The sequence below is a fragment of the Echinops telfairi genome, unplaced genomic scaffold (assembly GCF_000313985.2).
Source record: "Echinops telfairi isolate 266 unplaced genomic scaffold, ASM31398v2 ScPeMD7_7424;HRSCAF=8462, whole genome shotgun sequence".
Lineage (NCBI taxonomy): Eukaryota > Metazoa > Chordata > Mammalia > Afrosoricida > Tenrecidae > Echinops > Echinops telfairi.
Genome location: NW_022111324.1, coordinates 42,051,252 through 42,077,986, shown reverse-complemented (window position 1 = coordinate 42,077,986; position 26,735 = coordinate 42,051,252). Strand labels below are relative to the sequence as shown.

At 46.7% G+C, this 26,735-nt stretch overlaps 1 protein-coding gene across 3 annotated transcripts; it reads right to left on the bottom strand.

The window, feature by feature from the left end:
• Positions 1–3,976: 3,976 nt before the first annotated feature.
• On the bottom strand, positions 3,977–25,296 carry LHX9 (LIM homeobox 9). Of its 3 annotated transcripts, XM_004699781.2 has the most exons (6): positions 25,262–25,296; positions 19,981–20,099; positions 18,005–18,207; positions 16,559–16,914; positions 9,017–9,219; positions 7,388–7,729 (listed from the first exon to the last, which is right to left on the bottom strand). In XM_004699781.2, the coding sequence occupies exons 1-6, from the start codon at positions 25,287–25,289 to the stop codon at positions 7,472–7,474; spliced, it is 1,167 nt and encodes a 388-aa protein (XP_004699838.1). In that variant the 5' UTR covers positions 25,290–25,296; the 3' UTR covers positions 7,388–7,471. The 3 variants fall into 3 exon arrangements, with proteins under 3 accessions (XP_030743623.1, XP_004699838.1, XP_004699837.1); XM_030887763.2 differs by lacking the exons at positions 7,388–7,729; positions 25,262–25,296 and adding an exon at positions 3,977–4,782 and having other exon boundaries at positions 19,981–20,154; XM_004699780.2 differs by lacking the exon at positions 25,262–25,296 and having other exon boundaries at positions 19,981–20,154.
• Positions 25,297–26,735: the final 1,439 nt, after the last annotated feature.

Here is a 26,735-nt window from a genome sequence, read left to right as displayed (position 1 = left end):
GGGAGGGAGGGGAAAAATGAGGACCTAATGCCGGGGGCTTAAGTGGAGAGGAAATGTTTTGAGAATGATGAGGTCAATGAATGTGCAAATGCGCTTTACACAATTGATGTATGTATGGATTGTGATAAGAGTTGTATGAGCCCCTAATAAAATGATTAATTAAAAAAAAGAATTGTAAAAGAGCCTTTTAATTCTCTGTCTCTTTTAATAAAGAACACAAATTAAACTATTCATCCCAATAAAATTATATCTTTTATGGTTGTTTATGTTGAATTATAAGCACTAGTCAAACTTTGTAGAACATGATCCAAAACAGAAATATGATTTCAGGAAAAACAGTGGTAGGCAAGTTTAATTGACAACAGTGGCCCACATAGAACCTAGAAAGCTGAATGACACCTAGGAAGATTTGTCACTTCCACTGATGGGAATTTGTCATTATTTTGCTTGTTTCCATTTGTTTGGTTGGTTTTTCTTGAAATGAGGCTTAAAAAGAGATTATCCTTCCTTTGTAATAATACATTTTATATATATTGGTAAACTACATATTCAAAATAACACACACATACACATATTTCATAATCCTGAATTTAAGAAAACATAATAATGATATTGGAACCCATATCAGAGTTCATTAAGGATAAATAATCTCCTTGCCATTAATGTCTCCTCGTCTGAAACCTTCGATCTGAACTCAATTAATAAATTTTACTTCTAAATTAAGCTGTCTCAATTTATATCAAATTTATATCAAAGTAAAATATCACTGTTCAATTATTTATATCATAATGTTACAAATGTCTTTTATAGCTTTTTAAATTCCTATAGAGTGTCTAGGTTAACCCAAGTGAAAGACAGAAAATATTATTTTAAAAATAATTTCTTAACATATTTTTCTCCTGAAACCCCTCACTTTATTTGTTCAAAGATTTCAAACAGCTTTCCCTGCTTCAAACCCTGAAATACTTCTGTGTTTTTCAAAAGTCACACTTCATAAAGGGCATTTATTCTATAGAATTAAAGTTTACTGAGTAATAAATACAACTTTATGTGTTACAAACTGTCAAAATCCCTGAATGTCAACATTACAACGATTAGCTTGTCATGATTTTTTTTCTTTTTTGCTGCTTTGGGAAAAAAAGAAAAAGAATACACACAGAGAGTATGAGAGCAATTAAGTAAAGGCAAACTCACCTTTGAGATTCTTCATCTTTGCATATTTGTCACAAATAACCATTTAAATATCCCTTAGGTTAATATTTTCTGACTCAATGCAAAAGCACAGAAACAAAAAAACTAACATGTCCATGAATAATAGGAGGCCACACAGATTGGAGCATCTTATTTATACCAAATTTTATTTTCAAATAACCATTAAAGGTATCCAGTTGCTCTTAGGATTAATTTAAAAGATCATGCAAGATGTAAACATGAAGTTCCAAAGGGCAAGATCATTCCTGACAATTCTAATATGTTAGGGGAAAGGACGTACACAGAAATGCACACCAGAACTTTCTACATATGGCTAGTACCTGCATCTTCCTTCTGGCCGGTTCCCATCATTTAAGCACAACAAGGTAGCATGTAGTGCAAAGAAGCAAAAATTAATAATCCAAGGGGATAAAATTTGATAGGGTGTAAGATTAGGGAAGGGTTACTATTGAACTGGAGAGTGACATTAGAGTAAAAAAAACCAGCATCCATTTTGCAACACAATTAAAAATGAAATTCAGTTGTAATGATTAGATTGCTACTTACATCATAGTCATACACTTTTCCTAGAGTACCATGCACATTCTGAACTTTTTTCTTTTTTTTTTCTTTTGCTATGGCAACAGACAAAATGGAAATCTTCCCAACAGGTATTAAAAAGATTAAAACATTAACCTAGAGTTATCATTTATTTTGAAAATCTGGTGAACAGTCCTGTTATTATGAAAATAAAAATGGTAGAATAGGCTAGGTGTCATGAAAATGCTTTACAATGAACAGCCCACCATGAAGAAAACAATTCTCTATTTTTTATGTTGACTGTAAAACAAAGTTGGTTCTCAATTACTGAAAATATAAAATAGACCCCAAAAGTCGATCTACCTCTATGTACATTTTCCAAGGCAATCCAATGCGATTTCTCAAATTAGGATCAAGTCCTAATGTCTTTATTTTACTCTGGTGTCTAAACAGCATAAAATGTAAGAGAATGCACAATCTCCCTGCAAGTTAATCCATGACTGACTATAACCTAGTTGGAAGCTATGAGCAAAACTCTATGCAAAATTGGTAGGCAGTGGATGGCATGACTGCAGATCTTCCATGCCCACTTCTAAGACTCACCACCATGATACTTCTTACAGAGAATGGGATGGCATTTATGTGTCGCTTATTAAATGCTTTGACCGAAGAAAGGTTATTGTAAAAGAACATGCAGTTAGATTGTTAAACTGTGTTCCAAAGGGGTTTTGTTCAGTAAAGCTATATACTTTTTAGATGACAAGGGGAAAAAAATCCACCTAGGTTTCAAAAGTGTTCCCTTTGAGCCCATTTTTATGGAGTGTTATCCTTATTTATGTATAGAAGACCTACCCTGTATGTACAGTAAGTCGGTATCAACCAAAGCGATCAGACACTTGATCTTGGGCACATACAGGAAACGTGTATGTGTGGTGTGTGTGTGCCCCAGATCAATTTGCCAGGAGTTAGACCAGCCCAGGCATTTGGGAGGTAGAAGCTGTTCCTAACTTAGAAGCCCGCCTTCCTTGCCAAACAATGAGTGTGCAGTTGCCTACCCTCCAAAGGCCGCGGTGCATCACGGGAAAGCATGCGCGACTTTCTAACGATGCACCACATGCCTTTTTTCCTTCCCCACTCATATAATTAGTGCTGCTTGCTTTTACTTTTTTTAAATGTGCCTGTTTCAAATTTGTATTATTTTTTTCAGATGTCTAATTTCAGTTATGTTCTCTCCCCCTTTGGTCTTTTCCCACATTTCACATACCAGACAAATATTTAAAGGTCTGTAAAACCAGGCGAAGTTCCAAAATATTTCCAAACCAAATTACCATAGGTGACAGAACAGGGAAAGAAGGCGAAGCGGTAGGACAGAGATTGGAACAAACCGGCTGGAAATGTATTGGAAAATCTATTTAAATTGCTATAGCCGCGGATGAGGTTTCAATGAGGCGTAAACACTCAAGTTACTGACAAAACCAGCCTGTTACGCGTGATCACGCAAGAGTCTGCTTGTCGCGGGGCATTGCGCGTGCTGTATTAGTCGTAGTAGTAAGCTGCTTGCTCTGTTTTGTATTTTTTTTTTCTTTTAGTATTCAGGAAGTGAAAGCATTTAAGAAAACATTCAAAATTCTGAGATTACATGTAAGTGTAATATTTAATGTCTATCATTCATAAAAGTTACATCATTTACATAGGGTTCATTTGTATATAATTAAAAACTTCATCATAATGAAAAAATTTTCCTAGAAAGTATTTTCTAGGTTATTTGTTTAACAGATGCTTTGGATATACAGCTAAATAGGAAGAGTTTAAAAAATTATTCAGATATTCCCTCTAACAATTAACAATCTCATTCCTAAATACTTGCTTTTCTTTCCACTTGCTCCTGTGTTTGTAGCATCACATGTAACTTGAACTATGCAGAGATCAACCTTTTCAGAGTTCAAAATATATCTGTATACTTCAATAAATGTGCTCATTGCATAGCTAACATGTATGTAAACTGATAGAGGACCCATCAATTTTACCCTACTGATCTAAAATGGTTGCTAAATCTTTCATGACAATTTATTCTGAGGTTTACTTTTGTAGCAATTTGGGGGTTTTGTTGTTGTATTTTTAATACATGTGTCAACTGAACACAAGAAATTAAAATAAGTCATGGAAAGCTAAAAACCTAGTAAGTAATTTTAACTTAAACTACCAGAAAGTAACTTCATTATGTGAAGTTTGTGTTTGTGTTTTCTCCTAAGTAGAACCAGCTGAAAATGTACTGTGCTGCATATTAAGGCAGCGTTCAAAATTATGTTCAACAGTGTGTGTTTAACATAAAGTTAACTATGTTTGCATCAAATAAAATGTTTATTAATGAAAGCTATCATACAAGAAACAGCAAAGATAAGCCATCATACAGAGATGTACACTAGAGGTGACAGATGTAAAAGTGCATGCAGAGGTTTTGTTTAAAAAAGAAATAATAAACAATAATACTAAAATTACTGGGTTTTAATCCTTATGCTCTTAAATGCGCGATAGCTCTTCTTTGAATTTACAATTGAAAAATGCCATTAACAGAGGGGACTAGAACACATCAGCAAGCATGTGGGATGGAGGTTTGGGGACTTTATTTTACAACTATTTGTGCTTGACAAGTGTGCGGAATTTTTCTCAATAAGCTTCTTCAAATATGGGTGTGCATTTCATCGCCAGGGTGCTCTGATTTATACATGATTCATTTGTCTTGAACCACATAATTTTAGCCTTCGTTTGTGTTAGACACCGTAAAGAACAAAAGTTGTCATTTGTTAACATTCAGTAAATGACATTTAAGTCTCTCTCTCTTTCTCTCTCTCTCTCTCTCTTGTTTGTTTTGGTTTTGTATTTTTGTTTTTGGCTCAATAGATTTTTTTTAATGTATGATTAGCATAACCTAATATTCTCTTTGTCTTCACTGCAGTGGATTTCCGATCAAACTTTTCCCCTTCTTTTAATACTTTAGGGAATTTTCAAACGTCGGGATGTTTGGCTGTAATGCCCCAAGATTTGTTCTCCCTGAAAAAAATCATAGTGACAATTTATTAACTACAGAGCAACTTGGCTTTTGGGGGTCTGCAATTTCTATTTAGATTTACAAATATCCACTTGTGCTCAATAGACCTAACATTAAATCTTAATCATATTTAAGATTTCCTTTCATGCAATTACTTTATCTGCCAATTATCTTTTCTTTTTAATTCTAAGAATTGAACTGAGTCAAATCAGTGGGGCATTACTTTAATTGTAAGTAAATATATTTTAAAGGTCATTCTAGGTTTAACTACATTCTCGATGCAATGGTGTGTACATTTGATATGAATCAGAAGTTTGGAAATCTAAAATCTATTTGTATGTCTATTTTAAAATTGTCTGTATTACCATTTTAATATCTTTTACATATAGATATTGGATATACACTAATACAGTTAAACCTGAAATGAAACTGATGGAAAATAAAACTCCTTAGATTCAAAATGGTTTATTCACACAAATTTAATAGGATATATCACAATAGTTTGGTCCATAAATATTTAGGGGAAATAGTTTCTATACAATGCATTTATCAATAAACAAAGAAACATGGACAATTTTGCTAGACCACTTACTGTACTATAAACACGAAGCTCAATAGATAAGATTATTGAATTTATCAACTATTTTTGAAAGAGTGCACAACTGCTTTCTATGACATGTTTGTCCCCTCTAACAGGATACACCATAAAAAGAGTTTCAGAAATAAGAGGTAAAACAGTACAAAACTAGTGAGGTGTCAAAAGGGCTTAAAACAGTTAATTTAACAAACAACACATAGATCCTGATTTTTCACAAACTTACTTCCAAGTTATATCATAAGGCACATAGGAGAACTGAGTTATAATTAGTCTACTTAATAAAGTAGATCTATAGTACCATACATTGTTCTGTCAAAGAACAAAATTTATAAGTATCAATATTTTACCTGTAAAAGTGTATTAATAAGATCTCAGCCTTACCAAGGTTGTTTGGTCTGGTTAGTGGTAAATGCCCAAAATGTAATAGAAATATGAAAAGTCAAGATTTAAGCTCCATATAAGATGATAACCACACTTGCTAAATATAGAATGGCAATCACACCTTTCTTCTGTTACAGTGTTAACTTCTCTTCCATCGTCTTTTTTTAAAAAATAAGCTACTTTCTGTGCTAATTTTCTAAAGACCCTGAGCAAAAGTTACAATAATGCACTTCAATGTGGGCAGTGAACTGTCAATATTTAACCACACATTTATACAGCCAGAAGGACACCTTTAAAATCTATTAAATAGCCACTTCGACCACCAAAGGAGATTTAAGGGGTCCCCAAAGTGGAGAATATGTGCAAAGTTATTCTTAACAATCCACTAAAGCAAGACATATATCTTGACTTCTTTTTTTTTTTAATATTCTTTTAGGAAATCCACAATCTAATTGGTATTTAACTACAACAGAAGCATATAGATGAACATTCACCACTGCCCAGACCAGTAAGATTTTTAGCTTAAATTAAAAGGGGGAAACAAATGCTACTGTAAAGAAGGAAATATATTCAGATCAGCACCCACAAGGCTTCTGAGTTTATCTAATAACCTCAAATCTCAAGTGCCAGATTTTTTTTCTTTAATACATATATCAACCTGTGACAAAGTAAAACAAAGCAAACACCAAACCAAAGAATTGTCATTGTTGATATTAGTCTACTAAGCTGTTTGTTTTTTAAAACGCAATTCATATAGAATGGCAGATACAATCTTATGGTAGGTACATCAGAAGCCAATCAATAGAGTTACTCGGGAAATTAAGCCAAATTTTTTAACTTCTTAAAAAATTGTATTTTGCTTATTTCCATTTTCCTGGGATCATACAAATTTACAGAGAATGGTTTCACAATGATCATGTTTAGCTTCCAGAGTTGAAAGTATAGAATTTCAATTTATATGTGGAATTTTCATGGATACATGGGAAGTTTTTGAAATTATTTTTAAAATTTTGAAAAGCAACTAAATAAAATGTTTTGTTGAGGTTCACATTGCTAAAGTAGGAAAAGTCACATTCCTGGAATAGATTTCTCACCCACTTAATCATTATTTGTTAAAATTGTTTTATTAGTACTTTTGTGTAATCATTCTCCCCATTTGAATCAACAATGCATATAAGAGTTGGGAATCAGCCAAAGCATTTTACCTTTCAATTATTTTAAAATGTGAAGTTTGCAAAATCCCATAAGCATACATACAATTAATTGCAAGGTTTAAAAAAATGTTTAATTATGATTCTTTAGTAACCTAATCATTTAAATGATTATTGGCCCATTAAAATACAACTTTTTTCGTTTTCCACCGAGATTCTGGAAATAAGTAACAATACAATTTTAAGAGGCACTTAATAGAATAATTCAAAAACTCCCCTTACCGACTGAAAGAACTAATTAATTAAAGAAGAAAAAAAATCCAAATACAATTTGCAGACAAAATACGTTCACTGAAAGGAGACGATACTGTAAACTCATTTGCCAAGTGGCTGCAGTTGCTACACACAGAGCTGTTTTGGTTTTTTTTTGTGGTTGTTGTTGTTTTCATTTCCCAAATATCTCATGGGTTAAAAAAAAAAGGTCTTGTAAATAATAAAATAATAATTATTAGAATAATAATAAAAAGAAGAGGAAGGATTAAGAGGGGGGGAAATCCAATGTTAGAAAAGGTTCGTTAAGGTAGTTTGTGAGGGGCTTCCGGATTCGTGGCTGTCCATGTTAGAGGTCACGGCTGTCACTACAGTGATAGTGGGATTGGTCAGGTCTGTTAAAGTGGTCGCAGTGCCGGGTGGAGTGAGAGCGCCGCTGTCTGCTGAGGGCGGGGCCGGGAGCGACGTGCCGTCAGCTTTATCAACACCCCCATTCTCCTGCCGCAAAAGGTTCCTTCTGAATTTGGCTCGTGCGTTTTGGAACCAAACCTGCAAACCAATCCCAATTCATTTCTTTACCGATGTTTGTTTTTAGACTTCTCTCTCTTCCTTTTCCCTTTCCCTTTTCCTTTTTTTCTCTCTCTTTAGTGTTGATGTCTCCTTTGAACTAAACGATTTTTTCTTTTTTTCTTGGGAGAAAGGGGCCTTTTTTTTTTTTTTTTTTGCTTTTTACTGAAGTAATGTTATTAATTTATTCTCTCTCTCTCCTTCTCTCTCTTGCATATATTCCACCTCCCAGGATTAACAAGGGCCACCTCGGACAACTGGTGCCCACACAGAAATGCCACAGAAAGGAAGGCACAGAGATAAAGGGGTAATTAAAAGAAGACTTCCCAAAAAATGTGGCAAGATTCCATCCCCTTTTAAACCTATTTTTTTCACAAATATTTGCAGCCAAGGCCGTCCTACAACCCTGCTTCCCCAGTTGTTCTTTTGAGAAGGGGGGAAAGCAGTCTCTCAGAGAGTCACTCATGAAGTAAACCTCACTGAGACAGACTTTGGGGCTCGTGAGTTTGACGCACAGGAATTATTCTTTGAATAAGAAAAATGCTTCTGGGGCCACAGATCACTGTTAGTCCCCTAAACCGGTTCGCTGAATTAAAAGGCTTATTCAATACTCCTGAAAAATGGGAGAGGATTACAGGTGACTGGCAGCATCCTCCTTCCATTTCATGACTTGTATCTGGTTATGGAGTCATCCTGATGCAGGACGCATCTAGGGAAGCAAGCAGGCCGCAGGGCTCACTCCTGCTAGTCCCCTTTTAAGCTTACTGTGTTGGGACCCATAACGTACAAAAGGAAAACTACGTACTTGCTCCCGTGGGTTGCTGACACACTAGCCATACGTCTAGCTTTTCGGGATGGAAAAAGCGGGGGTATCATCTGAATTTGGAAGGTCATAACATGTGAGTGAGACTGTCCAGAATGTTGCTGAAGACAGCAAGTCTCTGCACTGAACCTAATGTCAATGTAAATCTCTGGAGCCACCGCTTGTACAAATAACATCCCCAATATTTTACAGAGCCGTGATGCAAACTGTATGCTGGCTTTGGTGGCTCTATCTCCCCAGCTGTAGAGAAAATGTGCTGCATTTCAAAAATCCCTGGGTCTCTCTTTGAGCACCCCCTGGCGATCCCCCACAATATCTCGGTGCACCTTCCAGGGAGACAACTAGGATATACTAACGAGGAGCAGTGCAGGAAACATTCACGTCACTCTATTTTCACTGGCACGGGGAAGAGAGATGTATCACAGCCAATGATGGAGGAGTCTTACCTGCAAAACTCTTTTGGTCAGGCCTGTTTTCTGGGCAAGCTGCTTGAGATCCTTGGCATCTGGGTTGTGGTTGATGGCAAAGTAGGATTTCATGGTCCGGAGCTGGTGGTGCTTGAAGGAGGTCCTCATGCGCTTCGTTTTCTGAGAGGGTGGGTAAGGCTGCTGATCCCGGTCCAAGTGATCTGCCTCATTCTCGTTACAACCTGTTGTAAGTGCCCACACACATTCCTTCATTAGCTGGAACGAACGGTGGCAGGGCCCAGGGCAATGCTGGCATCCTAAAGCAGCAGTGTACACGGCTCTCTGTTCAGTTATGAGCACGGCTCGGCAAAAGAAGGAGGTTATTTGCCAAAGCCTGCCAAACTGGCCTATTTCTGTGGACACCATCATAGCTTACGTAATAGAAAACTAATAGAGACCTAGTCAGAGTCAGCCCCTGGCAGATCCCCTCTAGCCACAGGCCAGGATCTCCAGCAGCCTCACTCTTCGGCAGAGATCATTTAATCTTGATTAATGCGTATGAACTTGATACTTTGTCAGTTAACCTCCCTCTTGACCCCACCTGAATTTGTTCTCTTGCTTGTTCCATGACCAAGATTTCTTCCCTGACTTTCAAAATATTGATGGCGGTCTTTTCTCTCTTATTCATTATTTGTATTTTTATATTATTATTACTTTATCCTTACCACACTCTGTTGTTGTTTTTTTAATCCTTTCTGTTGGTTTACCAGTTTGTGAAGCACAGAAGGAGTGGATGCATGGAGACAATAACTGATGTAATGATTTGTAGGGGATGTGGAGGGGAGGACAGGAAAGGTGAGGGGACTTGGGGAGTAGACAGTGAATTCTGGAAGGGGGAGGGAGCACTAGAACTGACTATGATTACACAACTTGTTTTAAAATTAATTTAACCATGGTGGCGGGAGGGGGCAGGAGAAAGAAAATGTTCTAAAATTGATTGTGGTAATGATGGTACAATCTTCTTGATATATTGAACTATTGAATTATATTATATATGGAGTAGGTGCCAAGAAGACTATTTTTAAAAAGAATAATAATTGATATGCCATCTTATCTGCTCCATGGTTGCTAGAAACCCTTGAGAAGATAGAGAAGTCTGTAAGTAATAGAGGGGATGGGAGAGGAGGCCTGGTTGCCCAATGCATAACAGTAGCAAAATGACAGTGATGAAGTAGCAACAGAAATAATTTTATGGTTGGGGGTCACCACCAGATGAGGAACTGTATGAAAGGGTCACTGCATTAGGAAAGCTGAGATTCACTGTGCTAACTGGAGGCCAGGTGGTTTGAACCTACCAGTCACTGTATGGGAGAAAAGACCTGGCAATCCGCTCCTGTAAAGATTGCAGGAGTTCTGCTACCATCCACTGAGTTAGGATCGACTCCAAGGCACGCAAGTAGAGAGAAAAAGGGTCCCAGGTGGCACAAACCATTAAGCACTAAACTACTTGCTAAGAGGCGCACAGTCCAACCCTATCCTGAGGTGCTACCAGAGTATCACAGCCTTGGAAAACTGAGAAGCGCACTTCTCCTGTGACACACCTAGGCTTGTCGTGAGTTCGAATCAGCTCAGTTGGCGATGACGAACACTGAAGTGGGCATCAAACAATATGGGGGTGAAAAGATACTACCTTCTCTACAAATTCATCTCATACCAGTCTTTCGCCCAGTGTGCCCTTGGAAACCCGCGCACACGGTTGGGAGGGATTCCTCTTTCTGTCTCCGTGAAATGAGACGGGCCACCTGCAGGCATTCCTTTTTGTCAGGAGAGATAGTGACAAACAAGCCTGTCTGGTGTCTCCAATCTGGAAGTTTCTGCAAGTCTACTAATTAATCAGCTCTGAGTTGCAGCCTTTTTTTTTTTTCCTTTTCTAAATTACTAGAGCATCTTCGAGGAGGACAAAGTTTGAAAAGTCATTCCAAAAGGGGCAGAGGGGATATTCCATCTACCAGTGCTCCCACACATATCTAGGAAAAAAAGAAGTTTGCAGGATACAACTTATTCCTTATTTCTAGTGAACTTAAAATGTTCAGGTTCGCAGATTTCTTATGTAAGGTAAGCATATAATTTCCTAGGGCTTTTTACCCTAACTGTTTAATATAAGGACTATACCAGGAAGAAAACATCTTTCCCGAGGAGTTATTTTTATAAATATTTCTGAAAGAGAATAAACTCAGACTTCTCTCCCCTCAGTTCATGCCTGAAGCGCTCTCCTAGCCACTGAGGGTGTTTGTGTCTAGGCTCAGATCTGGGCCCCTTTTGCTCTGGGTATGTATGCTTGGGATGGAGTCCCACCCCTGGTGGCAGGCTGGGGGCAACCCTGCAGAGAGAGTGGTATTGCGTTCCTCTAGCAAAGCCCTTCTCAGCCCTGGGAACAGAACAACCCAGCCTTTGAAACCAGCCTGAAAGTCATTATCCCCTGGATGTAAAGCTGCACATTTGAAAGGTCATTTCCAACAACCTACTGGCTCTGCATAGGAAATAAGATTTGTAAAATAAAAATATTTTCCTAAATATTTATTGGGTCAGTCAACTGTACAACTTAAAGGGCACAGACATTTATTTTCCTTTTAAAGCCTGATTTCAGATATTTACCTGAGATTTATTTAGATTTGCTCATCCTGCGTTTTATTTATTTATTTATTTCGCTGTATTGTAATGGAATACCTAAAACCAGGCTGATCACCCTGGATAGGCGTGGGAAGGTAAGAACCCTGAATCTTGAATAAAAGTATGGTCCTACTCAATATCACCTCTTGAACTCTGCTTACTAATATGGTAGCTGCTTGCTTTCCTGTTTAGAATTACCTTTTTAAAATGTCTTCAGTACGTCAGTGGAGAGAAACACAAGTTTTGCCATCATCAACCCATCTAACAAGACATTCTCCCTAATACAGCACAGGGAGGCACAGACTCATGTCTCATTGGTTTAGACTCATATTGCCATAGGATACATGAGAATAAGGAGGAGAGTGAGCTTGCCCAAAAAGCAGGTAGCTCATCGAAAGAATGGACTGTATCATATTCCCTTTTGGACCCTTTGAACCTAGCAAAGCCAAGAAACTCTATCCAGTTGAGATTTTTGAAACTTTGTTGATCAATAAAACAAGAGAATATGATTCCAAAGTCAAATCCACATGAAATAGAGTCCAAGTCAGATGAATCCATTCAAAGGTTGGGCACAGACTTTGACACTCCATCCAAAAGGGAAGCATAAGCCCAGAGATCACAGGAAGAAGGTATTTTACATTTTACCTTATTTCTGCCCAAGGAGGCTGTGTCAGGTCCAGCGAGTCTATACAATTGCACTTTCCTATTCTCAGATGGATGAAATAACATCTTAGGACCCACTATAAAAATACACTTATCTCCAGGAAACTGGGCCATGCTTCACAGCCAGATTATAAATGTGCCCACAACAAAATGGTCCAAGTGGCACACCTCAGTCCCTGGAGGTGTCTTCAAATAAGAGTTCATTCCTATGCTGTGCCAGTACCAGGTAACTTTCCCTAAACAGCACATCAAAATTAATCTTACACTTGGGATAGAAGATGTAAGGTGTGGTGCTTACATAATGCCCTGATCCATCCCTATTCCCCAGGTAAAATTTCTGTGAAATAAATATGGTTCCTAACCTAACTATATAATAATAAGTTTTTAAAATTCAAGTTTACAAAAGGTAATTACAGAAATGTTTCATAGAGCTGTTTCCCTAGATATATATTCTATCTCCATTATCATTGACTACGAACTCTGCCAAGTATATTAGTGCATTAAACAAAGTGATGGGGCTTGTTTATACATAAAATGCAATCCAGCGTGTATGGAGGTGAAGTTATCTCCTTATTAAACAGATAGTATGGCATACCATTTTCCTGTGACTGCGTTATAGCTTACAGTATGCAACTTAATAGAGCAATCAATTTCTTCTTCACAGCTACTAGTGCGTTATCCTAAATTACTTATGTTTAACTACCAGGACATTCTGTAAACTTGCAGCTGAGACCCCGAGGTCTACTTTTGTAACCAAAGGGTTTTTTCCCCTGAATTATGAGATGAAATGCTAACTCTCTTAAAACTGCCTTAAGCGTCCATCTATATGTGTGCATCCAGCCTTATAAAGTTAATGAGAAGATCGAAATACTCTATTTTCCAATCATTTTGAACTGCTCTCCCCTCTAACGTGATTTTTCTGCTCTGAAAGGGTGTGACCTTCTGAGAGCGTATGGGTCCCTGAGAGACCGCTAGGGGTCAGTGCCAGGCTAGCTATTTAACAGCTGTAACGCTCTTTTAAAGTTTGGGTAGCTAGGAGGAACCCAAGGGAAGGAGATTTTGAGAAGAGGTCAAACATTAGCTGCTAAATAAATGCTGAGTTGCCCAGGCAAGGACTGCCTATCTTAGAACAATATTTTCTTCCCACGTCTGGAGGGCTTTCTTTCAATTCAAGATTCTAGGTTAGCTTTCCATGTCTCTTAAGGTGTCTGTCTGATTAATGGCACAAAGAGGTTTAAACTACTTTAAGAATTTCCATTACAAGGCATTGAATGATATTTGCTAAGTTTCACCTCTTCTCTGACAATCTTGGAATCAGAAACATATTTTATGTACATGTTTCTGAAAATGCATTAATGCATAAATTCTCATTGTTTTCCTAGTATCAAAGTTACCGTTCATGAAACTAGCTTACATTTAAGCAGAACTGGCAATATACGACCCAAGAAAGTCTAAAATAATGAGCTAGAACTGTGGGGTCCAGTTTATTTTTTGAAGCTTTACCATGTTTTTAATTCACTGACAGGCTTCTTTTGCTAGCCTTGTAAGAAACTGGCAGTTGGTTAGTAAACACTTTTTAAAATGCTAAGTTGATTTCTAGGTGGCATCTTTAAACTGATCCTCCAGCTTGTTTTCATCTGACTTAAAAGAAATGTCTCCTATTCTCTAGTATCTCCAGAGAGCCTGCAGAAAGGATGGTGTGGATGTCAATAAAGAGGTATCCCCCTCTGCAGTGATGTAGAGGTACAAACTCTCCGTGAATTAGACAGTGTCTACTTGCCAATATTACCTGGTTGTGGCACTCATTTGCAAACTAAAGAGGGACGGAGCTTGGAGACAGATTTCTATTCTGAGAGAATTTTAAGTGCATAGTCTCTAGTTCTCTTCAGAGAAGTAGAAGAAGCTGGATTTTCTTTCCAATATAAAATAGGATCTGAGGAGAAATCAAATTTAGCTAATTTGATGAACTGAATAAGGCGGAAAAAGCCAGGCTTGCCCTTCTTTGGTTAAAAATCTCCACGCAGAGGGTGGGGGAGAGGGGGGAAAAGAGGAGCTGATACCAAGGGCTCAAGTAGAAAGAAAATGTTTTGGAAATGATCATGGCAACATATGTACAAATGTACTGAATATAATTGAATATAGATTGCTATAAGAGCTGTAAGAGACCCCAATAAAATGATTTCTTAAAAAAATTTTAATCTCCACCCATTCTGGGCACTCCCTCTCCAAAGAGCTCACTGGTTGTGTCTCCTTGGGTCATTGTTTCTCATAGTCTTGCTCTCTCTCTCCATGTTCTCTCTCTTTCTCCTCTGCTCCCAATTCTGTTCCCCCACCCCCACCAAAAAAGAAAAACCTAAAGCCCTAGAGAGTGACTCAAGATTCCAACGTCATCTTCTATTAAAAAAGAACAAGTACTGCCCTGCCTGTCCTTCCTGTCCGGAAGACCACATATCAAAGGAGATGAAATAAACGTGCTGAGTGAGCGAAGTGGCCCCAACCAAAGCCCCCTGATGTAGCTCAACCGGGAAGAGGGCAAGGGCATGGCCCACAGCTGGAGGTTGGCAAAACCCCAGGCTGGGCCCGCTGCCCTGATGCAAACTGATCTGGTGGGGCTCTATATCTATCAGCTCTCTTCTCAATATGTAGGACCCTCTAGAGAGGGCTTGCAAGGGGGGTCAGGGCATCAGGAGAGAGGAGAGTGCTACTTTCTGGGCTCAGTGTCTGCTGCTACACCTGCACCACCCTGTGAATCTGCTCTTCAGCTAGATCTGGAGGGACTGGGGACAGGGCAGGAGAGAACCACTACTCCTGCTTGGCATCCTCTGAAAACTCCCAACTCAGCACTGGACTTTTAGTACTGACTTGTGCACATTGGCTATGTGACTTTGAGCGAGTCGCTCCTCTTGTTGGGCACCTTTACTGTTGATGCACCAACCAGATGGCAGGTACTGGGAGGTGCCACTGGGAAGTGGAAGAGAAAAACAGGTAAGACTCATGCTCTGAGGTGCACTTGCTTTGGCTAGGACAATAAGAATGCCACACCAGGTCCCCAAAGTCCCTTCCTCAACAGTCAAATGGTCTGTCCTTGTCTCAGACTCCTACTTGCTGGGGTTTCCAGCCAGAGCAGCTTGGCCAGCCCTTTCTCAAAAAATTAACCAGAGTATTCAAGACCCTCTTCCCAGTGTCCAGGATTCAAAAGAGAAGCTTGGGTCCTTCCTGCACAGAGATAGGTTATATTAGCAGGGCTCATTCTCATTTTCACTTCTGCCAGCCTAACAAACAAACAAATACCAGTGTAGCAAGTAGGGGTCTAGGCTTTCTACCAGTCATACTCAGAGTGGGAGAGATTGATACCATGGTGAGTGTATCCCCCAATGCAATCAAGAAACTGGGCTCTCCAGCCAGGTGCCTGTATTGTGTTTTTAATTAAGAGAGATAGCTGGTGGAAGACAGAAGAGCAGTGTGAACCACACCAGGAAGCCTTCCCAGTGAGCCTGACCTGGTGACTCTCCCAGTCTGTCTGGGGGTTTGGAGGGTCTACCACACAGGGAAGAGCCAGCTAGATGAGGGCCCTGACCTCTGCTAAGCACAGCACAGCTCAGCTGTGGAGAGGGATTTCCAAACCTCCAGCTTGTCACCAAGATCAGGGCATCCGTTTTTTCAACACTCTTGCCAACTGTGTTTCTGATTAACTCTGGGCTGGTCACCACAGCCTCCTCACTGGAAGCAAGCTGGGACGGGCTCTTAAGACTTTTTTTTCCTTCTCTCTCCCCTAATATTTAGGAAAACCTCCTTCAGGAGCTATAATTTGGCTTCCACAAAGGAATTGCCCCGGGGCAATTTTGCTCCAACTGGGAGCCAGAAACTAATGGGCTCATTAACTAATAGGCAGCCAGGATTTGGCTCAGCCTGTTTGGGGGCGGTCACTGAAACCCCATGGTTGTGGATGTGTTCTTTGTTCGTTGTTGTTGTTGTTTGGGGAGTTTCTGCTTGTTGTTTTGTTTTAGGGTTTGCTTTGTTGCCTTCTCTTTTGTTTCGCTCTTTTGCCAAATAAAGGTCTTTCTCTCTCCTCGGTCCCTTCCTTTTGAGTGAATGGGAGTTGTACTGAGAAAAGGCAATGTTGGGCTAAGTCCCCTCTTGGAGCCAGATCTAGGATGGGGAAATAACTCCGGGTCCTCCTCAGGGATGCTGGAGCCCCAGGCTGCGGGCTGCTGGGGGTGGGGGTGGGGGATTGAGGAAGGGACCCACCTGAGTTGTAATTGACGATGTCCACTCCCAGCGCGGGGCTCTTCCGCTTCCTGGGCCGCCCTTTCTGCACGGTGCCTGTGCCATTGAAGTAAGGCAAGGCCAAGCCTCCGCTCTTGGCCGCCAGCTCTGTGTAGCTCAACTGCGGAGGATACTCCCCTTGCAAGAGGGTCTCGAAGTGGGCACGGCAGTACACTAGGCTTTCCTTCATGCCGAAATGGTCGCCTGTGGTCAGAGTCTTGTTGCAGGTGGAGCAGGTGAAGCAGCTCAGGTGGTAGACGGAGTCGCGGGCACGCATGACCATCTCGGAGGCAGAAATGCCAAGGTGGCAGCGGGCACATCTCTGCACAGAGAACCTTCTGGAAGGAAACAGCCAAGTCAGGGCGCTGATGAAGGCGCGTCGCCGGCGCCTGGAGTTTGGTCTGCGACCCCCAAAGGAGGCATGGGGAGGATAGGCCCACTTTAACATTAATTTTATTTGCTTCATGACCCGTTCTGTTGAACCAGGGCAAAGAACCTTGGCATTAAAATCTGCAGACTAGAGTAACTGAGTTTCCGTTTCCTTTTCAGTAAAGTGGAGATTTAAATATCAAACGCACCCCCAAAAGCAAACAAAACGCGCACCATTAGCTAACTCACTGCGCTGTGCTGTTTAAAGAATGGTTATTAATCGCCTCATCGATTACCAAACATCCTATGAATGAAGGACCATATTATGATTATTCCTGGATGCGTGCCTAGGATTCAGACAGACAGCCCAGCAAAGGACAATTTTCTTGAAACATTTTTTTTAAACCCAGCTGACAGGTGAAGTATGTCACCCACACATGCCTCTGTCCTTCCCAACCAGATCACCCGCTGCTGGGTTCTCTCTGGGGTCAGGGGGACAGTTCTACCTTCCGAAAGAGGAGCTAGGTGCGGTGCTGAGTGGCAAGGGTAGGGGCAACGGAGTTTATTCCGGATTTCAGTCACTTCCAAGATCTCCCACCACTCGCGGGTTGCTGCCCACTAGTTCTGTTGCAAGACTCCGACCTTGTGTAGTTCGTAGTAAGCGGAAACGAACGACTCAAGTCTCAGCACAGACTCATCCCTTTGCTTTCGCCCTGGATTTCTCCACAGAGCTTCGGAGCTTCTGCGCGCCAGAGCGCGGCATTCCTGGGCACGCTCTAGCTCCGTGTGCCCCGCGCCCAACCTTGGTGCCCCCGCCTGTCCAGAGGGCCGCAGCTTAAAGCTGGTATGCAGAGGCCCCATTAACTTTCCTAGGCTGATGACTGTACCCCCAAGAGACAGAAGGTGGAGGAGAAGGAGGGGGAGGAGGAAGAGGAGGAGGAGAAAAGGAAGGAAGGAAGGAAGAAAACAAACAAACACGGGAAAAGGGAACGCTTGGCTGGCTGGGTCAAGTGGCTGTGGTCCGGTCTTGGCAGACCCTAGGGGTAGGCACGAGAGTACCTGTAGTAATCCTCCTTGCAGTAAATGCTGCCGTCCTTGGCGAAGCAGGTGAGCTCGGACTCGAGGGCCAGCTTACATTCACAGCACTTCAGGCACCTCAGGTGCCACTGCTTGTCCACCGCCAGCAGGTAGTACCTGTCCGAGATCTTGCCCCCACAGCCGGCGCACAGGGCGGGCTTCTCGGGGCTCAGCGGGGGCATGCCCTGCAAGGCAACCACAGGTATGGCTGAGGGCACGCGCACAGCGCAGGGATGGGGTCCCCTGGCCTTGCTAGCCCGCCAGCCACGGCACACAAGAACGCGTTTCCAGTGGGTGGCTCGCTCTTTTTCTGCCGTGGCTGTCTGAACCCACGTTCGTGTCCACCCGGGACCGCTAACTAAGGACCACGCGGCCCTCCCGAATCTCGCTTAACACGCGCTGGGCATGTAAGGACGCTACTTCGCTACTTCGCTGGGGGTGCTGGTCTTCTTTGAAATGTGGCAACCTAAAAACCGGCGGCTGACAGCGCACACAAAAGGAAACGATGGGAATGGGCCCTGGAGGGAGGCAAAGGAGATGGAGATGAGCAAAGCTTGTTTTGGAACGCGAACTCCCTCTTTACAATTGCAATTCGTAGAGGCAGCGTTGAAATTCAAAGGTCACTCTACCTGGGCTCATATTTTAGTCCACTCTGCTTCGATTGGGGTACATTTGACAGGCCGCGGTGGTCCCTACTTTTCAGGGCTATCGGGTTTCGTTTGTTTGCTTTTTATCCACCACCACCCCCGAAACTGTCGCTCCCAGGAAGAGCCAGGCTTCTCTGAACAGCCCCTCACCAACACCCACGAGAGGTTTTCACCCTGAATATCTGCTTAGCTACTGCCCCCAAGCCAAGCTTCCCTCCCGGGTCCCCACCTGCCGGGCCCAGGATGTGAAAATTTCATTCCCCAGAACCCAGCCCAGCCCCCAAAATGCAGATTTCGGTGTTGCTTTTTGTCTTTACACAGAATAACAGCCAAAGAGAAAAAGAAGTTAACCAAGGGAGATTTCCCTCAACACTAGCAGAAACGGGTGGGGCGTCCCCCTGAAGAATGAAGGCAAGATTCGCCCTTTCCTGGGAAGAGGACCCTGGGACAGGTCCAGCCATCGGCCCCTTGGCAGGACTTGGCCGCCCGCCGCCCGGGCTGAGGCAGGCGCCTGGTTAGTTGGACCCTCGGGTTCCCGGCAGGAGGCCAACGGACCTACACTGCTCTGTTTGGCTGCAATCATTTCTGGAGGTTTTGGTGTTTTCCCCCTCTGGTCCGTCCTTGGGAGGAGAAGCACCTAGATTCCTCTCCTTCTTTTTAAGAGGACATCGCTTTTTATTAACTATGAAGTGTAGTAACACTGAAAGGCTTAGAAAAAGTTCTGGTGCTTGGGTTGGGTCTGCCCTCCTAGGGCTTGTCTGCGGTTCGAGTTCCTCCTACAAGAACCCCCGCCCCAGGCGCTCCGGTGCTGCCCGGGAGGCCACGCCGCGCTGGCCGGGCCTGGCGAAGTCTCGGACTTTCAGGGTGCCGGGCACCAGGACCGCGGAAATGCGAAGGTGGTTCCGTTGCGCCCGACTCCACCCCGAAATCAGGTCCTCAAACCCGGAGCCCGGGGTCCCGAGCGCCGCCCTCCCGGGGCCTGCGCCTAGCTCGCCCGCCTCGCTTCCCACCCTCGCTGGGAAGGCGCTCGGAGCTCTAGGGGGCACGGGAACCGAAGTGTGGGGTCTGCGGACCAGGACGTCCCCGGCCCGCTCCTCCTCCAGCTCAGGAACAGCTAGATCCGACGATAGGGCGCCCTTGACATTTCAGAGAGGGGGCTCTGGCTCAGCCTCGCAGACCTAGCAGGCCTGCCCTCCTCCCCACCGCGCGCGAGCCTGCAGCTGGTGTCCCCCGAGCCCACCGCCCCGACCCCCGACCCCCGCCAGCCGGGGACCCCGGCCCGCCGGCCGCCTCTGCGGGCCACTGTCTTACCGCGTCGCGGCCGTTGAGCTGGGCGCCTTTGGCCAGGCGAGCCTCGGTCTTGGATCTGCGCTCCATCTCTTCCATGATGCCTTGGATGTGGCCTCCGGAGATGCCGTGAAAGAGCATGGCTGGGGGACGGAAGGGACACGACTTGTCTTCGGCTCGGCACCCTACTATTTCCATATACACGCGCCCGCGGCTGGGCTCTCAGCTCATGCGAGGGACGCGACTGCCGAGGGCTGCGCGGCGGCGGACCGCTCCGGGACCCGGCAGCCGAGGGAGAGGCGAGGAGAGAGGGAAGGCTAAAGAGGCGGAGAGAGTGGCCGCAGAGCTGCTGACCCGCAGAAGAAGAAGGAGAAGAAGAAGAAGAAAGAAGCCCCAGCGGGTCCCCGAAGGAGCTGTGCAGCAAACAAACAAACACGGGCGGAGGGGGACGCAGGCGAAGGAGGCGACTCGCGCTGCCCCGGAGAGCTCGGGTTACTAATGGGAAACAACTGCCGCGGGAGGGGGGGGGAGAAAAAACAAAATCGGGCGAAGAAAGAAAATAGTTTTGAACACAAAGAGAGAAAAAGAAGTGCTAGTTGCTGCGGTCCCTGGCTGCTTGCAAGTTCCCAGTGCCTGTGGGCTGGGTTGGGGACTGCTCCTGCTGGAGCTGGGTCCAATTTGTTAAGAGACTAAAGCCAGCCCATTTTTGATAATTTAGTAGGAGGAGTTCTCTCCCCGGAGCTGCCACGGATTTTTATTCAGACAACAAAGACCTGTCATACTCCTCTCAACCCCCTGGTGATGGGCAAGCGGGGACAAACATTACAGGGGGGGGGAGGGTGAAGATACTGGGGAGGGAGGGGTGAGGGTCTTTACCTCCCCCCAACACACACACACACACACACACACACACACACACATCCTTCCAAGAGTTCCCAGTGGTCACGTTTTAAAGGAGAAAAGGAGCTCTTATTGTCCCTGCCCTGGAGCTGGAGGCCCAGATGGTTTCCAAAGTCCATGTTCAAGACTAAATCCGAGCTCGGCCCACAGAATGTTAGCTCCAACTTCAGGCTCCCTCTTCCTCGACTTTCTGGTCCTCAGTGACTCTAAATGAAACCTCAAATTTTGAGGCCAACATTCAGGCGCACCACTGAAGCCGAAATTAAGGCTCGTCCCCTCTTCAACTCACTTACCAAGGTCGGACTGCCACTTCACTTCTCCGACCCCTCACCTCCTGGGGTCGGAGACCCTATTTCTTAGGCACTGGATTCTCCCCCAAGAAGAAAGCCCTTTTGGAGAGTCTATTCCTCAAGGTTGTTGGCCGCGGGAGGGGTGGGGAGGGAGGGCTCTATTTTCTTCTACAAAGTCGGGGTTAAGGGACAGGTCGTGGATTTGAAGACACGATGTGTAACCAAACGGAGACCATCGGGGGATTTATTCTCTTACCCCAGTTCAGATTTGAAGGCGATTCTAGGGTCCAGTCTGAAACTTGTCAACGAGGGCAGCGGCTCCAGGAGGTGGGCTTTGGCCCCCGCGGGACTAAGTGCTCTCGGCATGGCTGCCGCCCGCCCCCTACTGCCCCGGCCCCGGGAGCCCAGCACCCGTTACCGGTGGGAACGGGGCTCCTGGCGGTGCAGGAGCTGGAGGGGGAAGCTGGCGACCCAAGCGGCGGACCCGCGCGTCACAAGAGGTGGAATTGTTCTGTGTCCCCCCCGCCACACACACACTCCGTTCCCTTTAGCGGCAGCCCCTCCCCCGACCTTGAAAAAGTGTCTACAATGTTTCAATATTGTCGATTCATTCAAATGGTCACGGGCCCTCGAGGGGCCCCGAACCTGGAGTGACGGCGGTGAACCACCGGCTTTGGTGGGAGTGAGCAAGACTCCGGGGGCCTTTGCTGCAGCCCGCTCTTCCGCCGTCCTCCGCTCGCACCGCTCCCGCAGCCGTCCCGGGCCAGAGACGTCTGGGGTCCCTCTGCGGGCGGCGCCGCAGGCCCACCCTCCTTCGCCCGGGGGAGCCCCACTAGAAAAGGCGGCCAACTCCAGAAGGATGAAAAGAGAGAAAAGGAAGTGGGGGAGGAAAGAAGGTTGAAGGGAGAAGAGAGAATGTGAAGGGGAGAGAAAGAGGAGAGGACAGTAGAGGGGAGAGAAAGGAAGGGGGGATGGAAGGAGGGAGGAAGCCATCCTTGGTGCGTAAGTCTGACTTCCTGTCCCCAACCAGCAGCCTCTGAGAGGGCTCCAGGCGCCTTTTCCCTGAAACCCAAGATTCCAATGCTTCCCCCAAGCTTTGTTTCCCCCGCAGGGGCGAAAATAATGTTATTTGCAGACTGTGGGCTGTTAGGTACTCCGGGTGCCAAAAGACAGATCATAAAACACAATTTCACACAAAAAGTGAAACCAATCAAGTGAACTAAGCTGGAGTCACCCCCCACCCCTTGGCAGCCCTACTGGACAGCAGGGTTGCTATTTACTGTAAGTAATATAATTAGCCCCTTCGGATGGAAATCAATGAGCTTTTCAAACCCACGCACAACAGCCTACACACCGAAGGGCCCCTCAGGAAGGGTTAGGGCAAGCGGCCCTTTCCGGGACAGCAGGTTCTTTTACAAAGGGGCAGACTGCCTTCCCGAGTGTCAACGGCTGAAAAGGCCTAGAGCTGAGAAGGCGGCGAAAAAGGAGGAGGGGTCTCTAAGAAGACTATCCTTCCGCTAAGGCAGAGAAGCGCCAAAGAAAAATCACAAATACGGTATCCTGAATCCTTTCGTCTCTGAGTTGAATCCTCTTTTCCCCAAGTGAGGTGGTGGGCATGGGGCTTGGTTGTTGTTGATTTGGGGAGTGATGGGGGGCGTCCTAGTGCGGCAAAAAACAACAAAAAAGCAACCAGGAGCACACTCCCTCCTTACAAGAGCCGAAAACTTTAGGCACTCCATGTAGAAAAAGTCAACAAACGAGCCCATGAACGAGCCAGAATTTTGTGAGTTGTCTCCAGGACAGCCAAGCACCTAAGCACCAGAGGCCAAGCACCCGAACACCAGAGCCCTATAAACCCCTGAATGATTCATTCTTTCATCGATTGAACATATATCTGTTCATCATCTATCAGCCACAGCCCTTCCTGCAATCAGCAGCTGGTTGGATCCCAGCTACGCCTGGTTTTGCCTATAAAACTCAGGTTATAAGTTTCTGCATCGGTGGGATCTACTACTTCCTCTAAAGAAGCAACTGCCAAGATTCTTCATTCTCAGTGACTGCAGGAAGTGCAGAAAGCTGAAGGAGGAGGGGGGTGCTGGAGTTTGGGAGGTTCTAGTGAGTCCAGAAATCGCTCACCATTCCTTTAGCCCTACCTCCTCTCACAGTTCCTAAAGAGGAAGGAGAGGGGAGTTGTTCTGCAAAGTGGGTGTTTATCCTGGGATGTCCTAAGCAAGCCTCAGGACGCCTTGCTCTCAAAAGACAATAAGCACTTTCCAGTGCAGAGCACCTTTGTAGCGCCTTGTTCTTTCCCTTTCCCTCTGCTGGGGCTGCGGCCAGAGGCCTGCGGACAGGAAGCGCTCCCTGGTCTCCGGGCTAAGAGCTGAATGGGCCAGAGCTAAATGGGCCTCCAGTGCCCTATAAAAGTTGGAGTGCCTGCGTTTTCAGTTCCTGGCGCTGAGCAACCGCTCCCCCTTCATCCTTGGGGCAGGTGCAGGAGGTTCTTCTCAGCCTGAGACCTCAGAGGAGAGGGTCTGGGACAGATCTATGACCCTGAGCTGCCTTCTCTCTCCATTGGGCACATAAAATCCATTAAGCTCGCTTTACTTTTTGCTTGCCAACTCTTCTTTGGCTACCGTCACTTTCAAGAATGCACGGGAGTGGACTCCATGGAGTAGAGAAAGTGATGACGGTGGTTGTGGTCTGGGTGAAGCACATCTGGCAAGCCCCCTGGGGCAGAGTCCAGGTCCAATGAACTCCCGGGAGGAGAGGAAGCCGAAGAGCCAGGGGGTAAGGGCTGCAACCCCTTGCCCAGAGGGCGCCAAAGGCTTTAAAGGTGAGAAAGGAAGCACACCAGCTAGCCTGCATGTTGGTGTGCATAAGCGCACAGGTGATTTAAGGTCTCTTTAGACCTGAATTTTGGAGACAGAGACTCTCCAACCCGAACCTCCCCAGCCCCGCCCTTCGCCCCTTCATTCCACTCCACTTGCGAGTTTACCCTTAAGGGGCAGAGGTCACCATTTCTCCAGATCCTATTAAGCTGGTTCAGAGAGGTGCAGGTTGGGGACTGGGGACTGGTTTTAGGCACTGGAATGAGCACCCCAGGGCCGCAGGGAAGTCGGCAGCATCTTGGAACTGAAAGTCCCGCGCTCCTAGCGGTCCCTCCATACCCCCGGATGCGCCCCTGCGTGAGGTAGGACCTAAGCTATGGCCCCGGGGCGTTCAGGATTCTCTTATGATGGCAGAAACCCGGATTCTCTCTGGACAAACCTTCCTCCCTCCGCCCCCGGAGGTGGAGTGTGCGCACTTGGGATTCTGTCCCTTCTTGGTGGCCAGGGGGCAATGGAGCTACCTGGCTACCTGAGCTGAGACCTGGGGGGTGGGAGTGGGGGCCGCAAAGGGCAGGTGGCTGCATCCTGCAGCGCACCTGACCAACAGCTCAGCGAGTTCGGCTCCCGGACCAGGGCGCTGTCCGCCTGCGCGCTGGGCGCCCACCCGCACTTCCCGTCCCCAGCGGGCGCCCTGCAAGCCTTGGGGGTTCCCGCCCCAGGTCGCAGGAAGCAGCCGCTGGGTTTAGAAGAGCCCACTGCGGGACAGCCCTGCCACCCCTGGCCAAACCAGACCGGCCCCGCGAGGCGACCTTCGAGCTCAAGCGCAGACACCGCCGCGCGGGGTTTGGATGGAACAAAAACACCGGAAGGCAGCCGGTCGCCAGGGAAAGCCCACGGGGGCGAGAAACGGTGACTGGCTCTCCCTCCCTGGCCCACCCAGAGAGGAGACCCCCGCGCCCAGCCTCCCGCCTCAGGTGGCCCCCCGGGCTCGGGGACCTCCGCCCACGCTGAGGCCCCGGGTCCCGAGACAGATCAAAGACACTCGGAAGAAAGGCCCAAGGTAGGGACCCCACGTTTCAGAAATCCTGTCCCGACGTGACACTCCAGGAGACCGCTGGTTTTCAAGCGGAGAAGCACTGTACCTTTTGTAAGCTACACCCCAATACGACGATCCTTTCGCGCAGGAGCGCGCACGCCCACGTACACACGCGCGCGCGAACACACACACACACACACCACAGACACGGTGGCCTGGAGCAAACCCCGAGGAAGCCGGCACTCACTCACCTGCCTCCAAGGTGCTGTCGTTCAGCATGGCGGAGCCCTGGGAGCTGGGGACGCCTGTCCTGCGGGTTGGGGGGTCCCTGGGGGAGGACAGCCGCGCGTCAGGCGGGCGGTGCGCCCGGGAGCCCACTCCCTTTCCTCCCGCCCCAGCTCCTAGCGCGGCGACCTCAGGTAGGGACGCGGCTTGGGGCCAGGCCCAGCCTTCTTCTGGCGGGTGCCTGAGACGCCTTGGGAAGTCCAGCCCTCCTAAGCCACACTGCACCAAGAAGGGACACCCCCCACCGGGACCTTACCTTGTGGTGTAGACGTTTCCGTGCAAGAACCTGGTCCTCCGAGAAAGGGGACGGGAGGCAGCAGCCAGAGGTGCAGGTCAGTTCTGGAGTGTCACCCAAGGTCCCCCTGCTCATTCAAATAGTAGATCAATACGCATTGGATGGAAATCCATCTCTCTCTTCCTTTTTCTTCCTTTCTGCCCGTCTTTCCGTCCGGATTGACCTGACGCCCTCACCTCCCACCTGCGGCTCCCTCTGCCTGTCTTTTATTTTCTCTTTCGGCTTCTAAACGGGGCGGGGGGCTGGGGGGCTCCGGGGCGCGGAGGAGGCAGGCTCCGAGCGGCTCGGCCCAGAGCGAGGGTGTGAATGCAAGAGGCGGGCATAGCTAATCGCCGACAGTCCCGAGCATCTGGCGCGGGGGCTGCAGTCCTGTGGGACCCGCACCCCGGGCGGCCCCGCCCCGGCCTGCCCAGCCTTCAGGGAGTCCGACGCGGCTGCGGTCGGCGTTCACTGGAGCCGGGAGGGAGCTCCTGCCGCGCGCTGGGCTGAGCCGCTCCCGGCTGGCTCCCCGCCGCCTCCCCGCCTTCCCTGCCCGTCCCTCCGTCACTGGAGCGCTCCCGTGCGGGCCGCCCTGAGGGGAGCACTCGGCACCCGAGGGCGCTCGGTGGGTGGCGGGGGGCCGGCGCGGGAGCGGCGGGGGTAAGGGTGGGAATGAGCCCTCGGGTGGTGGGAACCCCCAACTCAGTGACCTGGGTCAGCGGGGCCTCCGCCGGACTTCAGGGCTCCAGACTAGGCGAGGGCCGGGTTACCAGGTCTCAGGGGCGCCGCCCGGGGACGCAGGCAGCCGGCGAGGAGGAGGCAGAGGGAGAACTGGGGAGCTCCTGTTGTCGACACCCCAGCCCCCGCCGCAATGCCCCTCCCCTATCGGATGCGCCCCTTACGGTCGGGCGGGGTAGGGGGGATTGGGGAAACGGAGGTCTCTTGAACCGTGGCAGGGAAGAGTGTGAGAACTGAGCTGGGCAGCTCGGGTAAGCGTGCCTCCGGGGTTGGTACCGCCCTCCCCGCGCCCCGCGCCATCCCTGCGGCTCCCCGAGGCCGGAGGGCAGAGGGCGAGGCGGCTGCAGGCGTCCAGCACCTCCGGGCGGCCTCTGGGACTGTGCTGGGTTAGACAGGGGTGGCTTGGGACTGAGCCAAGGCTGTCGCCT